Consider the following 18,076-nt stretch of genomic DNA (forward strand, 5'->3'; position numbering starts at 1 on the left):
CCCAACATCCCTACTACACCATTAAAACAAACACTTAGATACATCTGTTGGCTACCTCATTTTCAAACTCAATAATTTCCTTGTACCAAAACCCCACCTACCTTCACAGGAAATACTACGTATAACTGAACTGCAAATGCGGGCACAAAATTTAGTATGAATTTATTGTTTACAAGTATTCGATTAACACGAATGACTAAAACCCCAATTTCATATTTATCTGAAACTGTGTCCCATCCAGCCATATTTTGATCATTTCACAGCATCACAGTGATGCTCTGGAGCAACACAGGGTGTTCTGCTTTGCAATTATAATTCATACTCCTCAAGCATCTCCATCACTGCTGAGCTCTAAAAAAATTATGATTTTTCTGAGCTCAGCTAATGACTGGATCACAGTTCAAGTATAATTAGATAAACACACTTAAAGGCTTTATAAAGTCTGGGCTTGCATGCACACCAGGCCACACAGAGCTCCTACAGGGCTGTTTGAATAAGCACATAGCTAAGACTGCAACTATGAGAAAGTGGCTGAAAACCCAAGTCTCACAAGAAAATTACAGAAGTTCTCACCTTCACAAGAGAATTACAGAAGTTCTCACCTTTGCTTTGAGGAGGGTTTTGGCTCCTGTCCCGCAAGACATTGATTTCATAGACAGCACCATACTGTTCAAAAAGTTCTCTTAGATCCTTCTCACACCAGCTCCGTGGGACTTGACCCACAAACATTTTGATAGCATCTAGATCAGGTTGGTCTGGATGATCCAGTGTGCCATTCATTTTCTTTGCGCTAAGAAAAACAAAAAGGAATTTCTGGTTTATATCTTCCTACAAATTCTAAACAAAAGCATGCCTATGGCAAAATTTAAAAAAATCAATTTTCTACACATATATAAATGTGTATGATGAAAATATACATATAAAAAGGAACTCTTGCACATTCCCAGTATGCATACCAGAGTACATTCACATTACTGGCAAGCTATGTACTTTGAAATGAAACACACTCTACACAGCTGTTTAAAACTCTGTTCCCATAATGTAGCCAACATCTGGGATTCAGGATATAAATCTGCTGAGATAACTGAAAAATAACACTAATTCAGCCATGTAAAATTTTACAGAAAGAAACCAGAACTGAAAGGAACCTAAGCCCAGTCTACCTGCAATCTACCAAAGTTATCAGTAACCACCAAAAATGAAAGAATGTTATTACTACATTTTTAAATGAGACTAAATGCAACTGTTTCCCAAGGTGAAGATCCATTTTAAAACAGAGAAACAGAATAAACTGATCCAATGGTAAGTTTCTTTAAAGGTTTACAAGGAAGTACTTCTGTGTGAAACTAGGGCGCTTTCCCCAATAAATGGCAAAAAACCAGGCTTAAATTGTACATGAAAAGGCCGGGATTGGACAATCCAGTTAGTCACAGACTGAATCAGGCTCAATAATGTCAGTTATAACAGAGAAAAAAAAAAGTCATTTCTTATACGACAGCAACACCGAAGTTTTAAGTATGGGAATCCTCAATAGGTTCCAAGGCATTCTGTCTAGCCATATGAACAGTTTACACCCTATTAAAAGTAGTGTTATACTCCACCCAGCCAGTTGACAAGTCCTACACTGCTCCCTGTATTGATTTCTCATTATTTGTTAGGTGCAGTGTGATGTCTGTTATCAGTAGTCCCAGCCTGGTACACCAGAGCACATCTCCCTGCAGAAGTCTGACTGTAACGACACCCTGTTGTAGGTGGTGTAGTGATTAGCTGGTTAAAATTGCTGACCAATCCCTGCATAATCTAGAAAGGACATGGGGAGTGGAACAGCAACTATACAATGATTTCCCCCCACCCCCAAACTCTTTGCTGAAGGTGGTCTTCTACCAGAGCAGTCAGTTCTCTTCATTTCTGCTTTGTTCCTTTGAAGACAGTTTGCATGGCTTTTTAACTGCACATGATAGTAAAAAGTATTTCTCTCACTGTCCATCTGAAATTGTATTTCCCCCTGAAAAGAATTTAAAAAAAAATATCCAAGCCCAGTACTGTTTAGTATTTTTCCCCATCAATACACTGCTGTTCAGAACCTAAGGAAAAAGTGATGTTAGGGAAAGCTCATAATTTTATGCTGTATGAACAGACCTCAAAAACAACAAAGCTTCTTACTAGAAGGGAAGGGAATCATCATAAATCCTTTCACTCCTCTCCACCTTTCCATTCAGAAAGGGTCAGCACCTCTCCAAATAGCTGAGGGAAACAACACCTTTTACAAATATGTAAACTGCCTATTTTCATTTCAGTTAAGGACAATTGGAAATTGCTTACCCTATCCAATAATAATAATTTTCAGCCCTGCCTTCCATGGGTAGCTTCAAGAGCACAAGATGGTTCCTGTTAACTGGGCAACTTTTAACATGATCTCAACAGTATTCAAGGAATATTTTACTCCTAATTAAAAGGTTTAGTCTGGAGTCATTAATAGGGAAGAACAGAAACAGTTCTTCCCACAAGCGATTTCAACAATCCATGTTATAATATCAGTACCTGTAGCATACAATAAACAATATAATCAAACAGCTTTATTCCCCCTTAGACCTTATCACCACAATTATCAGACCATTTTCCCCCATCTTGAAACCAACATCAATCTTCCATGACCACTAGGATTTCTTCAAGAAAACAAACTGCAGGCTGTCCTATCTCTCCTTCCTGTCCCCCTCTGTCCCAACAGACAGCAGGGGCTCGAGGCAGCAATTCCAGCTATTATTTTCGTTACAACTTAGACATGAAGAGTAAATACTTACACAGGGCTTGCATTCAAGGAGCAATGGTCCACCATCATCTCTGGGAGGAAATCCAACTTGAACGCGGCCATCACCTCAGTCTCTGACAAACTCCTAACACTAAATCAATGTACTGCCTAAACCCCCCACAACGCCACTTCCAAAAGTCCTGCAGGTCTTAACACTCAGCCACACAAAAAACACTCAAACCACAGAAACAGAAGCTCAGGGAGACCAGCAATAGACACCACAGAAACAGGCTGGACTGGGAAAGGGACATGGAATCCCAGATTAAAAAGGGGATGTGACCATGTGAAGGGAGGCTCAGCTTAATACACAATGAAAATGCTGATGCACTAGGCTTGTTTTGTGCAATTTTCCCTGGCGAAGCAGTACTGAGTGCACTGTCAGATAAACAGAGTGTCAGATCCATGAAGATAGCAATGGGTAACAGAGCAGAAAGAATACAAACTCCAGTCTTTCCACCCCCAACTAACTCCTTGTCTCCCAAAATGGCAGACCAAGGCCCTGAAGTTCAGACAAGCACTTTCCAAATCAGCAATACTAAGGTGTGAAGTCAAGAGGTTCCCTCACCATAAACATTTTTAATAGCTGATTTCATTCTCTTCACCTTGTGCTCTACTATTGACACTGTCAACTTCTATGACACAAAATCCCAACTACAATTTTTCTCCAAACATGCCACAAAAATCAAAGCTCAGATTATTCAAAAATTCCCTAACAAACCACAGAACATCAAAACCAATTCCTTTTATAGAAGCAAAACATACATTGTTCTGGAAATAGTACTTTGGAAACAGTACTCTGGAAAGAGTACTTTGTCTAAAAATCCAGATATACAGAGTCTATAAATGACCAAGAAAGGGAAAAAAGCCAGTGATTTATTGAAAACCATTTTGTCATCTTTGAGAACACTGATCAGAACACCTCAGCTGCTTCATCATTAAAACAGACATAGCATGCTGATCAAGGAATTGTGAGAAACATTTATATATGCAATGCAGGCTTCTTGTTAAGTCTCCGCTACCCAAACTCATAGGGAGATAATGTGGATAAAACTGGATACACTGTGAAATGCATAAATATTTGACTGAGTGGAGTGAGTGCTGCAGAGGTAGCTGGGTGTGTTGCAGAACTCCAGGAGGAATGGTTAATTGTAGTCTAACATGAGACCAGAAACCCTTATACACAGTCGTTATAACCACAAAATAACCTCTCAGAGCATCAAGAACTGCATGTTGGAGCAGCTGTGATCACATCTTTCTCCTCTGTCAATGCCTGCAATATGTACTTGCAGTTATTCTGACTGGCCAGTACACACAGCTTTATTTAAGCTTGCACAGTTACAGTATGTCAATTGGCTTTTTCATAAAAAAATTTTTTTAAAAGAGAAGATTTCTTATCTTTTGCCAGCAGTGAGGTTAATTAAAAGGAGCTAGGCCTTGTATTACAAAGAGATATGCATACACTGCAAAATGAGAGAGGACATGCATTTCTCACATATCAGATATTCAACAGTAACTACTTCATACATGCGCTTACTATGTGATAAATGCAAAAAAGCGTTCTCTTTAAAGAAAGAGGTGTAAGCTATCTGCTAAGCACCAATTGTTAAGAACATGCAAATAGGCATTAGGGAGCACAGGTCAATTTTTCAGCTTTCAGTAAATGAAATTGTCCTGTCCACCTTTAGACACATACTACAGGCTTCCTACTTGAAAAAGGCTATGTTGAGCAAAGCCCATCATATTCAAATGTTAAATTGATCCTAGAGCCTATTTCATGCATTTGTCTAAAATGAGACTGCAGAGAAAAAAATTTACAGATTTATATGATTAGAACAACAGATTACAGGGTGTGATTCCTAGATGAGATGAATCTATAGACCAACACTAAATTTTGGCCCTATCCAGGAAGACCAGAACTCATTCCTTCTGGTCTTTCACTCATCTTTAGCTTTTTACAGCAGCCAGTAAAACACCCCAGCTGCCATGCTCACTGTAAGTTCAACAAAGACAATGCTGGCAACACATTGTCTAGAAACTGGGTTTTAAAAATGTTACTGAGATCTATTAGTTTACTGAAGAAAATCACTACACCATTATGATTTGATCCTATGCCTACCCCTTCACCCATCTCTCTGCTCCTCAAAATCAAAGTCCTATCTTCTTGTTCCATTAAGACAAAACTGCAATGCTACAGGCACAAAGGAAGAATCAATACTAAAATGGTGAATAAATACCTGAAGATATGTTAGCCAGGACTCAGTGCCTCTGGGTGCCATACTTCTGAAGTAATGATGGCAACTTCAGTGACAAACAGTGTACAAATGGGTTTGGTTTAGTGTTAGCTAACTGAAGGCTTCAAGCTAGTGAAATTAAAAGACTTACAGACTTCACTTGTGAAATTACCATCTTTTTCTACTCCTTTTCATATTTCACTAATGCACAGAAATAAGAATTAAATGAGGAAAAAGTGTTTCGTTAAAATTAGAAAAAAACAAAAGTCCTCCTAACCATTTCTCACAAAGAAAGAAAAATAAGGGAGCTAAACACACTTATTTTTTGCTCAGATGTCAAATTCCTGCTGGCTTCCAGATCCATTCTTTTGACTGTTTCTATTCAGAGGATAACAGAAACAATGTCTGAAATTCCAAGCTCCATGGACTGTAGCTACACATTTAAATGCGGTGCTCATCTGACAATATGAACATTAAAAAACTTCTACGTACTACACATTAGATCTCAATTTTTACACTTCTGAAGCCCTACATGATGCTGCAGAGTACAAATGGTGAAAGTTTTTTGCTTTTTAAGTCTACAGAATTACATCACATCCATAGAGCAAAAAAATCCTGAAAATTCACCACAAAACGGAAAATCCTCTATCAAATTTTCTTTCCTAAGAAAGCCTAGTTTTAATGAGCAATTAACTCTGAAAGCTGAAGATAATACCATCTTTTATTTTATACATTCTGTACTCAGACAGCATACACAAATCTGAAGCTGAGGGACTACTGGCATGGTGAGAGCAAGCTATGGGAAAGGATGTAGGCTCTGGGGAAATCAGACACTGTGAAGCTCTGAAGGAGACAGGTCATAGAATAAACTTCCCCTTGTATTATCTGCGCATATCCAGATTCTTACAGTGCTGCTGAATTGCAGTTTTGTTTTTAAACTGATAGCCCCTAGCTTACATGCATCAAAATACAGTAGTTGCTTGTCAATATTTTGTTGTTTCATTGTTGATCGTGTAAGCATGTGGTCAGAATATTTTCTGCTTGTGTTGAAATCCAAACTGTCTCCCCATGCCTCACTGGGTATAAAAAGCCCCTTACCTAGTTGCCAAAACTGCAGTTTCTTCCTCTGCCAATCTCTTTGACTGTTATGCACTGTGGGCACACAAATCTGACACATTGAGAATATTGAGTTTACCATCAAAATATATGAAGTTTTCGGGCTGCCTACAATTCAGATTAAATTAACTGAAAAACATTTTATGTGAACTTTGGTAGAAGTTCCCAGAAGGTGGAGAAATATAAACCTATAGGAGGGGAAGACAACTGCCTTTGCCTTGGAATTACCAAAGTTTTGTGGTGCTCCCTCTTACGCATTTATCTGAGAGCGGATAAATGAGATGTAGATGCAGATGAATTTTTACAAATCAGGTAAATAAATTTAATTCTAAAAATAGATCCTACTATAAGCTTCCCCCTTCCTCAAAATATTTCTGGGGAAAATCTTCTGAGGTACATCAATACATTCCTGATCTACTTCTCTGGCTTGTGAATGAAGTCCTCTAGCTTCTACTTCAATTAACTCTGTGAAAGCTCAAAAGGAATGAATTATGAACTTTCATCTGACTGAAGAACCCCCAGGACTCCCAACTTTCTGCCAGCAGATGAAACAGCAAGTCACCCAGCCTTCTGGCTTACATGATGAGGCTTTCTCTGCCTAAGTACTCCTAGAAAGAGAAAAATGAAACAGCAGCTAAACATACCTTTTTTGATAGTAAAGACAAACTGTAGCAGTAAATTATATAAAAATTTATTTTGAAGTTAGGGAATGATTTTTCTTGAAAAAGGAGATGAAACTTGGCATTGAAGTGAGGAAATTTGTTATTCTAATTAATTCTAAACAGTGAAGCTTATAAAAAGACAGACAAGAAACACATACAGGTACATTTTTGTCTCAAATTGTTTATGGGCCTCTTCAAATACACATGATTGTCTGTTCTTCCTGATATACAACATACACTTCACACAGAATCTCTGTGAATGGCAATGATAGGCCTAGAACATACCAAAGAGCAGGAATTTGCCTATGCATTTGTATTAGGATAAACCAAACCACACTATGTAAGGAAAAAAAAAGAGAAAGAAAAAAAAAAAAAGAAAAATTGTCCTGTTAAAGCTACTCAAGAGCTGAACTGTACACATATGATGCAAACGCTCATTCAAAACATCTGCACTGTATTCAATTGCTTTAGTAACAGTAAATCCTCCCCAAGAGCTCCCCCAACACCACAAACTACACAACAAAAAAACCCCAAGCCCCACACCTCTGGACTTCAGGAAATGTGACAGCAGAGTCAGCAATCAGTATATACACTTTCCCTTCTTTTCATAATGCCTTGCAATTGCTTTCACTATGCCACCACACAACTGATGAACAAATTTGATCTGTGATATGCTCAGCATCTGGCTCACTCCTGAGGACAACTTACACTAAATGGCAGACAGCAGCTCCGCAATATGAGAGCTTATCTACCAGGAAACAGGTTACAACATCTGTTCAAATCTGAGAAGTCAAAAAAACCCCACCCCAAACTGCAACTAAGTCCTGCTCTGCCAGTAACTGCTACTGACCACACGTCTAATGAGAACTTGGAAGAAGCTGAATTACCAATCTTAGGACCCTCTTATAACACATGAATGAAGTCCACAAAGTTTAAGGCAGTGGCCTACAAACTTTTCCTCTCATCTTCTGCTACACCGCCTCTTCACCCGCTTGCCTGCGAGGGGCCGCAGGATTGTGCTGCAAATGTCCTGACGGGGCTGCGGCTATTGGCATTCTGCCATGTGAGCAGCCCACAGCTCTGCAGACAATGATTTTCTCTAGGACAGAACAGCTGCACGAGGCTACCCTGAGTTTTACTTTCTTAGTGCACAGCTAAGAGCTAACACAGCAGCATGAGACTGCTAACCCAGTGCTTGACCAGCTGCAGCTATGTCTGCTGCTTCAGTGATACTGCTACAAAGGCTTGCAGGGGCATTACCAAAGAGAGAAAAAGGCAATACCCTGGCCATGAGACTACCTCCTGAAAGGGACCTAAAACATCCATCTCTGACCATAAAACTTCTCATTACCCTACTGTCAATATGGAGTATGAAAGCTGAGAGCCTTCACAGCATTACCTTGAGGTATATCCAACTATTCCTTCCAGAACCTGTATTTAATTTTTTTTTTAACATGAAAAACCTCCAAAGAATTTCAAATACCTCAGTCTGCTATAGTGCTATGCACAGAGTGATAAAAAACTTCAGTTAGTATATGTGGATTTTTCCAAAGGCATACAGTATGCACTCACCCTGTTTTCAACGAGAGCACTTGTGCAGCACTAGGACAGCAGACTACTACATTAGCAAAGTGAAATAAGGAAAAAATATGCCTATATGTAAGTAAAATCTTCAAATTAAGACAGTTTCCTAGAAACTTCATATTCTCTTTGGTGTTTAATTATCTCCATATACCCATTCCCCAACGATATATTACATACTTATATTCATCTTCATAGAAATATAAGAAGAGGTACCTGTATTTTCTTTACCTTATATTGTAATATATTTTCTTTTGCTAGCTTAAATTTTGTAATTAAAGTTCTCAACTGTTACCTTCAGAACAGTGATCTGAAATTTATGTTACATTTCTGTCTTTCCCTGATACATTTTGTTTATTTTGCAGATTTCTGTGTCTTTTTCAGACTATGGGAATGCAGAGAGTTGTGAATGCAAATCGTAGTTGTGAATTTAAAACTAAGGCACAGGACACAGGAAAACTTACGGTGATGCAAAGAAGACAACAAAAGTCTGGCTGAGAAGACACTGTATTAAAGGTACCAGACACAAAGCATATAAGCAAACAAACTGCTAAAAGACCAAATAATACATTTGAAGCAATTAATGCAGGGCAACCCCTTAGAGCACCAATACCTGTAGAAGAGATAACAACAAACCTTCATGCAGGTTCCCTAGAAAAATTAATTTTGTCAAATCACAGACAAGGAGTAAACATCACATGCTTAACCCTCTTTGCAAGACATGTTACAATTAATAATTGATATTAGGAAAAAGCATTGATGTATCCCAGGGCAATTGCTTTTAAAGCAGACATATACAGGTTTCTTCCCCACATTCTAGTATACTAGTTGTACATATTCCAGTATACTAAAGACAACAGTAACAGAAATAATTTAAAAAATTAAAGGTCTTTATCCTTACCTCTAGATTCTGGTTTGTTTGGTTTTTTGGGGTTTTTTTTGTTGTTTTTTTTTTTTTTTTTGTTTTTTTTAATAAGTATATGTGAAATGTCTATTTCAGGTACTGCTTAAGCCCTACAGTAAAGTATGTAAAGAAAACATCACTTTAAATTTGTACTTTTTTTAACATACCCAAGCATTCCAGTTGTTTGATTTTGAGAAGCATTTTGAATTTTTCTAATCACATTGCTGGAACATAAAAATTCTTGCACTTTGCAAGAGACAAAAAACTATGGAAACCATAAATACCTAAGAGAGATCGGAAAGACCTATAGACACTTTGGCACTGCAGACAAAAAAAACTTCTTGAGAAAGTAGGAAAAGTGGCTTGGTCACAACAATAGTAAGAGGAAATGAAGGCAGCTGTATGACACAGGAGACAAAGCAGGAAATGAGTATAAGAGGAGAGGACACACATTTCTACCCTGTGGAAGGACTGGGGACAGGATGAAACATTTCAGGCAGCAGCAAGGTTTGAGTTTTCCCCTTGCACCCTTTCTTTTTGTTTATTGACTGAATTCAGACCCTGAGACACAGAAATACAGAGGGCATATCACACTTGCACTTCAATGCTCAAATCTTTACTGCAAGAGAATAAAAATATAATGCTTGCAAGCAATCTTGTGCTGAAGGCAAGGTACAGATTTCACTTAAGAGCGTCTTTGCCTTCTTTCTCTCTCCTAAACGTTGCCTCTGAGTTAGGTTTGGTTTTGTTTTTTTTTCTTTTTAAGATGGCTATAGCTGAAGGTAAACTCCTGGCCATCTTTTGTGCGAGAAACAATCCTGCAAGCAACTCTATGGAACAGAAAATTTTGTTTCAACTTTTTTTACCTTGTCAATACCAACACAGTACCTAAAAATCTGGTTTCAGATATACCCGTATTTTCCTGTCCTTTCCTGTACGACATGAATCTGAAGCCCTGTACTTAGTAAAAAAGATACACCGGAAAAAAACTGTTTTGCAATCTCTACAACATTCACCAGATTTTTAAGGACTCATCTACACATTTTAGGACAGTGTTCTGACACTGAAACAGAGCCATAAGTTATTCCTCTAGTAAGGACCTGGAAATCCAGTCATTCTTGGAAAGCTCTTAACAGTCTGCTTGTCCTCAAGCCAAACATGCCACAAAGCATTACAGCAGGCAAAAAACCCTACACTTACACAGAGAAGGCTGCGTGGTTGCATATTGGACCCAGGGGGAACAACAGCACCAGCTACACAATTCCAAGACAATACCATGTACAAAGATTGTTAAATTTTTATATTATTTATATTAACCTGCAGGAGGAGAACCTTTGAATCAAAAAACGCTTCTAAGTTTATGGCAAACAACACATTTTGTGCACATGTAAACTAAAACCTTAAAGTAAGAACTGGCCAGTCACTTTTTTTTACTTAAGAAATGTAATATGTTACCTTAACTCAAAGAAACAAACTACAAATTATTATTCTCCTCACTGAAATGTCCTAGAATAGCACTTAGAGACATTTAAATTTTTTTCTGATAGTCTTTTTTTCCTTCTGAGTTTCAAGAGACCTTTTGGACTAAAAGCAACAAGTCTCAAGTTCCACTGTCCTTTGCGGCCATCAGAACAGTTGGACAAGCCATTTTGAGAAGTCCTTTAATCTCAAATTGTTTTTATGAATAGTACCAGGATACAAACAAGAATCAGTTAATATTATACTACAAAAATAGTAGTATTTTTCTTGTAGTATCTCTCTCATTTAATTTATCCAAAGGAAAGCTTTTTGTTGCATGTTACCCAAAGAAAGTTGAAATGTAGCCAAGACAGGGGCTTTCAGTTGACTGAGAGGGTCCCAGTTGACTGGAAACTAACAAATGTTACGCTTCATTTGAACCAAGGGTTGAAAGGAGGATCTGGGGAACCACAGGCCTGTGATCCTGACCTCTGTAATGGGGAAGGTCATGGAGCTGATCATCCTGAGTGCCATTACACCACACACATGGAACAAGCAGGGGATCAGGCCCAGCCAGCAGGGGTTTCTGAAAGGCAGGTCCTGCTTGACCAACCTGATCTCCTATGTCAAGGTGAGCTGCTGAGTGGATGAGGGAAAGGCCTTTGATGTTGTCTACCTGAACTTCGGTAAAGCCTTTGACTCTGTTTCCCGCAGCATCCTCCTGGACAGGGTGACTTTCCATGATGTGAATGGGTGTACTCTTTGCTGGGTAAAAGCTGGCTGGAGTGCTGGGCCCAGAGAGTGGTGGTGACTGCAGCTACATCCAGCTGATGGTTGGTCACCATGGTGATCCCAAGGGCTCAGCACTGGGGTCAGTCCTGTTGAATCTCTTTATCAATGATCTGAGTGAAGGGATCAAGTGCATCCTCAGCAAGTGTGCAGGCAACACCGAGCTGTGTGGGAGTGCTGATCGCCGGAGGATAGGAAAGCTCAGCAGAGAGATCAGGCTAGGCTGGATCCACGGACTGAGGGCAGCTGTGTGCAGCACAACAAGGTGAAGTGTCAGGTCCTGCACTTGGGTCACAGCAACCCCATGTAGTGCTACAGGCTGGGGGAGCTGGGGCTGGAAAGCTGCCCAGCAGAGTAGGACCTAGGGAGGTTGGCTGACAGCAGCTGAAGGTGAGCCAGCAGTGCCCAGGTGGCCAAGAAGGCCGATGGCATCCTGGCCTGTATCAGCAATGGTGGGGCCAGCAGGACCAGGACAGCGATTGTCTCCCTGTACTCAGCACTGGTGAGGCCACACCTCAAGAGCTGTGCCCAGTTTTGGGCCCCTCACTACAAGAAGAACACCAAGGGGCTGGAGCACATCCAGAGAAGGGCAATGGAGCTGCTGAAGGATCTGGAGCACAAGTGTTACAGGGGGAAACTCGAAGGAGCTGGGGTTGTTCAGCCTGGAGAAAAGGAGGATGAAAGGAGACTTCTCTTTACAACTACCTAAAAGGACATTGTACTGAGGTGGGGGTCAGTCTTTTCTCCCAAGTAACAAGACCAGATAAAACAGCCTCAGAAGAAGTTTAGATTGGATATGAGGAAGAATTTCTTCACTGAAAGGGTTGTCAAGTATTGGAACAGGCTGCCCAGAGAAGTGTTAAAATCTCCATTTCTGGAGGTACTTGAAAAATGTGTAGATGTGGTGCTTAGGGACAAGTTTAGTGACAGACTTGGCAGTGTTAGGTTAATGGTTGAACTCTGTCATGGCATCATGTCAAGAGTCTAGTCTCTGTCTAGACTCAAGTCATGGAATCTTTAAGGCTGGAGAAGACTCTTAAGATCACAATCTACAATCTTTTAATGCCCATTTTTATCTCCATGCCAAAGATTTCCATTTGGAAGGGGGTCATATCTCATATGCAGAAATTGTACTTGAACACAGACATGTTTCAGCATGGTAAATGTGTATATGACAACATTCAATACAGAGGTAGGATTGACTCCTTATCTCAGACTCACTCCTCCTCATTTTTATTCTCTGTACCAGACCAGAAGCAGAATGCCATCACTTTTATTCTGATGTATATCTCTGTATATTCTGATATCTATCTCTGTATTATTAGAGGTTCAAGAAAAGACTTCATCCTCTTCCATTTGGTCATCTTTCTTATTCACCTTTAGGCAGATTAATTCAACTTTACGTTGCTCTTAAGACGAGAAACAACAGATCTTGCACCAAATCAAAGCAACTTATTTTCATCAACCAGAAACTTGGCGATTATCTTGCTATTTATATATCTGATTGTTTTGTTATTTAAGTAATCCAAATAGATTGATTCTGGACCCAGGTTTTGCAATTGGAGAATCCCACGAGTTTGAAAAACTAGACCAAATCAGTTTAGTCTGTCTCAAAAGATGGAAATTCTTCAGAAAAAAAGCCATAAACATAACGATCAGTATTCTCTCCTTCCAATCTTCTGTATGGTCCTAATGGACAGCATAGGAGCAGGAAGCACAAAGTACAGAGCACCAGTCATTGGAAAAGAAGCTGAGTGTTTTGCAACCCACACAATGCCTGGAGACAACGCCTCGAACCGGTACTTCCAAACACAGAGGTCAATCATCAATTCTCTAAAAAAATCACTTGAAAATGAAGGTGTTCCTGGATTTCTTAAACCAACTTTAGATCTTTCTACCCTGATGAGTAACATATGGAGAGACAGGATATCCTGCACTTTAAAGACAAATTTGTTTTTCTTTCTGATATAGACATAACTAAATCCTTCCCAATGTATTTATGAAAACTGCAGCAAATGTCTGTCCATAGCAGAAAACAACTCTTTCCTCAAGACAATATGCACACTCAATTCTCCCTGGTTGTCTACAGAACACAACACACCTTAAATATTTCTGCCACAGCAAAGGTAATTCACTAGCAGAAGAAAAATCACCAAACTTTGGTTGTGGTGATACTGATAGTGTTACTCAACACAGCACTTACAGGTCAATTGTCTCAAAAGTGAACTGAAACTCTTGAGGTGCACAGTACAAACAGTCTGATACGTTCTTTTGTACTCCTCTGACCACACAGTAAATCATTCCAACTTCCTAAACCACAGAAAAAACTAGATCACAGAAGAGCTTTTTACTGAGTTGTCAAGCTGACTGTCCATAATGCAAGCTACCATGAGAACCAAACATAACTAAAGGACACCGCACTAAACTCTCAGCTGGAAACTGAGAAGGGGCAATTGTCTCAGCTGTCACATGAAACTACACCCTTACTGAACTTCTAGCATGAAGAAAATTGCACCAAAAGATCCTCACATTTGACTCCATGCATTTTCATACTATATTCCCATTCTACTGCAAATAATCAAACTTGTCTCAGCCCCGAAGGAGTTGTTCCACTAATACTCACCTTTAGGATTTCATGTACTGCAGAATACTGCAGATTTGTTCTGGTCAAGAAATTACTATGAAGACATGCATTTCTACTTTGCAGTTATGTTTCTAAAATAATTAAATTACAGATGGAGTTAAAGACGTCTATTGACTCAGTACTCACAGCCCTGAACTGTTAACACTCCCAACCCCCTTTGGCAGTACAAAGACAGGAAACTGCAGAGTTTAAGGTTCATGGAGCACTGCTCACTGCAGTGGAAAATGACTGCTTTCATCACTGAATGTAAAAACAACATCTCTCTAAACCTTTATAAGGAAGCTCTACTACACAGCTGAGGGATACAAACTTTAGCTGGTTCATACCTGCAGTTACGCACCTCTGTCCAGCCGTTCCAGTCTTCACTCTAAAAGATAAGGAAAAACACACATTGAGGAAATCAGAGTTAACATCAGATAATAACAAGCATTACATGAACACTACCTGGTAAAGCACTGGGGACTGGGAAAGTAAGCATATTTCTAATAACAGAAGTCATCATGAGGTGGTAACAACCCTCAATAGCATCAAAACTGAAGCTGCATATTTCAAATATACAGGGTAACTTAGAGGGTGCACAAAAATGGACTGCAAACACAACATGGCTGAAAACAGAAGTCTTAGAGCTTCCTAGCAATGTTCAGTGGACTTATGCCACCTCTCTGGCCTTTTGGCTGTCACAACAGTAGCAGCTACCAACAGCAGTAGCCACAATCCTAGACTCCTCTATGATGTTATTTTGACAGCTGCAGCACTAACAAATGACCATGAACCTGCAGAGGGGAACTCTGATGTATGACTACATAAATGGAAATGTTTCAAAAAGTGCTGAATTAGGGAACACAGAATTGAACAACACAAGGAAAAATTGTTATTTCTACATCTTAAGCAAATCATCAGCCAGGAACCATACAAATTTTCTGTACTAGAACCTCATATTTAGGGGATGCTACTTCATGATTCAAAAGTTCTCTTTTTGCAAACTCAGTAACAGACTCTCAAAACAAGCTAGTCTGTATTTAAAAACAAACTTGGGATTTTTTATTTGTGAGGTTTCTTGACTTTTTTCCCCCCTCAACTTTTTCTCTGCCTCCTCCTGGGTTATTTTGCAGAACTACATACATGTCAGTCTAGCAGTATTTTACAGGAAATCCAAATCTATTTACTTATCTATAGTTACAAAACTAAAAACTGCATCCACCAGCAAGCAGAATTATACAAGGCTATCTGAGCTCCCACATTTCGACTGCTTTGCAGGCGCTACTTAACCTTTATTCTATTTTATTTTAGTGAGAATAAACGAGCCACATCCTCTTCTAACTTGCCATGTAATATACTTGGTTATTTATCACATGTACTCATTCCCTCTTTCTCAAAGGTAGATCTCTTGAGAAATTTCAATTCTTCTAAATTCTTCCTATTTGTTCCATTTATTTAATAAAGTACTAACACCTCTAAAGGAATAAAGAATCCTAAACACAAGAACAAAATAAATTTTCTTATAATATTTGTTGAAAACAAAGCCCAAACTATGAATCCTGACAAACATAATGCAGTTATCTGAAATGTGTATTTTCAAAATTATGAATTTTTCTTTCCTAGAATATTATTCAAAACTGACTATTGTTCAGAGAACATGTATTTATTTTTGTTCTGTTTCACAACAACATTCTGGATTATGAAGCTTCAATTCATGATTGAGGCAAATGTTACCTTAAGACAGTTCTTCCACCTCAGCCACACTCCTCTGCTTTTCTTTAGTTTAATTACAAAATATCTGTTTATGGCTAAAAAAAGGGTCTTAGATTCCTGCTAACCGACCTTCATCATGCCTAACTTCTAATGTCTTCAAATCAACATGTAACATAATTTTTTGCTTATATGCTAAGTTATATTCCTTAGATAACCAACTTTCAGATAAAATTAAATATACAGTTACTTGATCTTGTGAATGCTTAAGAATATCTATATAAACAACTTTTTGATGTTAAAAAGAAAATCTTCACTTTGCACATGTAACTGTAACACTCTAGTGAATTAATTTAAAAACTTCAAAGAAACCAAAAGTACAGCTAACATACCCAGAGGAACCCATAACTCTTTCCCATACCTTTGGGAAAAAATACACTGCACTAAATCAAAGGCAAAATCCAAGACAATAAAAACTTCAAAAACCAAGCAGCAAATCTGACAACCACCTGTAGAAAGCCTGGGAGAGTACTATTAAATCACAAATTGTTTTAGTATGGTTTATTTAATTGCATGCAGAACATGAATACACTGAATAATTTATCCAAGTTTACATCAGACAAACCTGGCCCAAAGGCCAAAGAATCTGACAATTGTGTTTGTTCTCAGGAAAAAATGGGTCTTGGATCCCTCAGACTAAGGTATATACATACACACATCTGGGTGCTGCTAGCCATGTGTGCAGCATGGTCACTTCTGTAATTAACTGATGGAGCAGTAAGCTCTTGTGCAAAGCAAGTTCTCCCCAGCCAGCATTTGATGCAGACAGCCAACTGTTTTCAAAGCTGCACACTTATGCTTAGTGTGGTCAACAAAACAATTAATGGGGTAAAATATCTCACCACAGCTTTCATAAAAGTTTTCCTGAAGTTGTTCCCTGACTAAGGAAGCTGAGTACAGCTGTCACTTTCAACTACTGCTCAAAGCTGGGAGGAACAACAGACAGTACCTGAGTACTCCATGTAAAAAACCAAAGGTTTCATGCTTAGATTTAATGGCCCTGCCAGATCTAAAGGTGACAAAATATACTCTTGCTGATGAACAGTTCCAACTTTTGGTATGCAATATAATATAAATAGAACTGCAGTTGGTAATGAAAACAAGTGGCTCTATCCACTAAGTACCAGACAATGGATATAAGCCCAGTAAACCAAGTAATATTGTTTTTCTACTAAGTGGTAAAACTTCTGTCTCACCAGCACCCAGGACCATCTAAGAGAATACCAGATCATTTAATGGATTCTGATCAATGAAAATACTGTCATAGTCAGCACTTTGTCTAGACCAGTTAGTTCTGATTTCTCATTATGCTTTCCAGGAACTAATGTTTATGGGACTGTCAAGGTTACCATTAGCAATTAAAGAGGCCAACAGATCAAACAGACCACATAGGTCAGCCTCAGATACATCCTGGCGTCGGCAGTCTCTCACATAAATCAGTGTTCAGTCTGGACTCAATGCAGATTTACGTACTTTTAGGAACCCATGTGACCAATAATGAAAATTTGAAAATATAGAAAGAACAGGAGGGAGATAAGGATGCATCAAAGAACGACGGAGCAAGTGCGCTACACAAATTACGAACCGAGAGTCCTACAGAAACCAGAGGAAGTCTCAATCATTGCATAGCCCAGGCCACAACCCACAGGAATGTCACTTTGTAGCAACCCTTCTAATGAGGCAACACACAACAGAGACAGCAAGGGGAAACTCCTACCCTGTAAAAACCCTACTAGAGAAGGAACTTTTTTATCTGAGAAGTGCCCTTCTACTGCAATCTTTACACCACCCAAACCTCCCAGCACCAGAAGCTACTTGTTCAATGGGAGGCCACAGCTCAGTCACTGTGCCTGCTCAATTTATTCTGGCAGACAGAGCTGTCAAATACTGTTTTTCTCAGCACTGCCAGTGCAAAGGGTATACAGGGTAGCAGACAAACTATACAGTTAGCAAGTTGAATTACTCATGACAGTATGTTCTACTATAAGAATATAAGTTTTTTCAACTTCAGATGTAACAGAAAGAACAGGATGAAGAATAGAAAAGGTGCACATTTTGGGATCACTGCAGATAAAGATGAAAAGACAGGATAACATTTAAAATGCTATGTCTCAAGTTACTCTAACCAGGACA

The 18,076-nt window shown here is 39.0% G+C and overlaps 1 protein-coding gene across 10 annotated transcripts in view; it reads right to left on the reverse strand.

Moving 5' to 3' along the window:
• CELF1 (CUGBP Elav-like family member 1) overlaps positions 1 to 18,076 on the reverse strand; it is a 58,768-nt gene that overhangs the window by 27,724 nt on the left and 12,968 nt on the right. For all 10 annotated transcript variants that reach the window (XM_084208657.1, XM_084208658.1, XM_084208666.1 and 7 more), the window contains exons 2-3: positions 14,521 to 14,561; positions 603 to 790 (exon numbers count right to left, since the gene is read on the reverse strand). In XM_084208657.1, the coding sequence (XP_084064783.1) occupies positions 603 to 780 (178 nt within the window). In that variant the 5' untranslated portion in view covers positions 781 to 790; positions 14,521 to 14,561. The remainder of the gene's footprint in view (positions 1 to 602; positions 791 to 14,520; positions 14,562 to 18,076) is intronic.

This window comes from Fringilla coelebs, assembly GCF_963513975.1.
Source record: "Fringilla coelebs genome assembly, chromosome: 6".
In the NCBI taxonomy this organism is placed as follows: domain Eukaryota; kingdom Metazoa; phylum Chordata; class Aves; order Passeriformes; family Fringillidae; genus Fringilla; species Fringilla coelebs.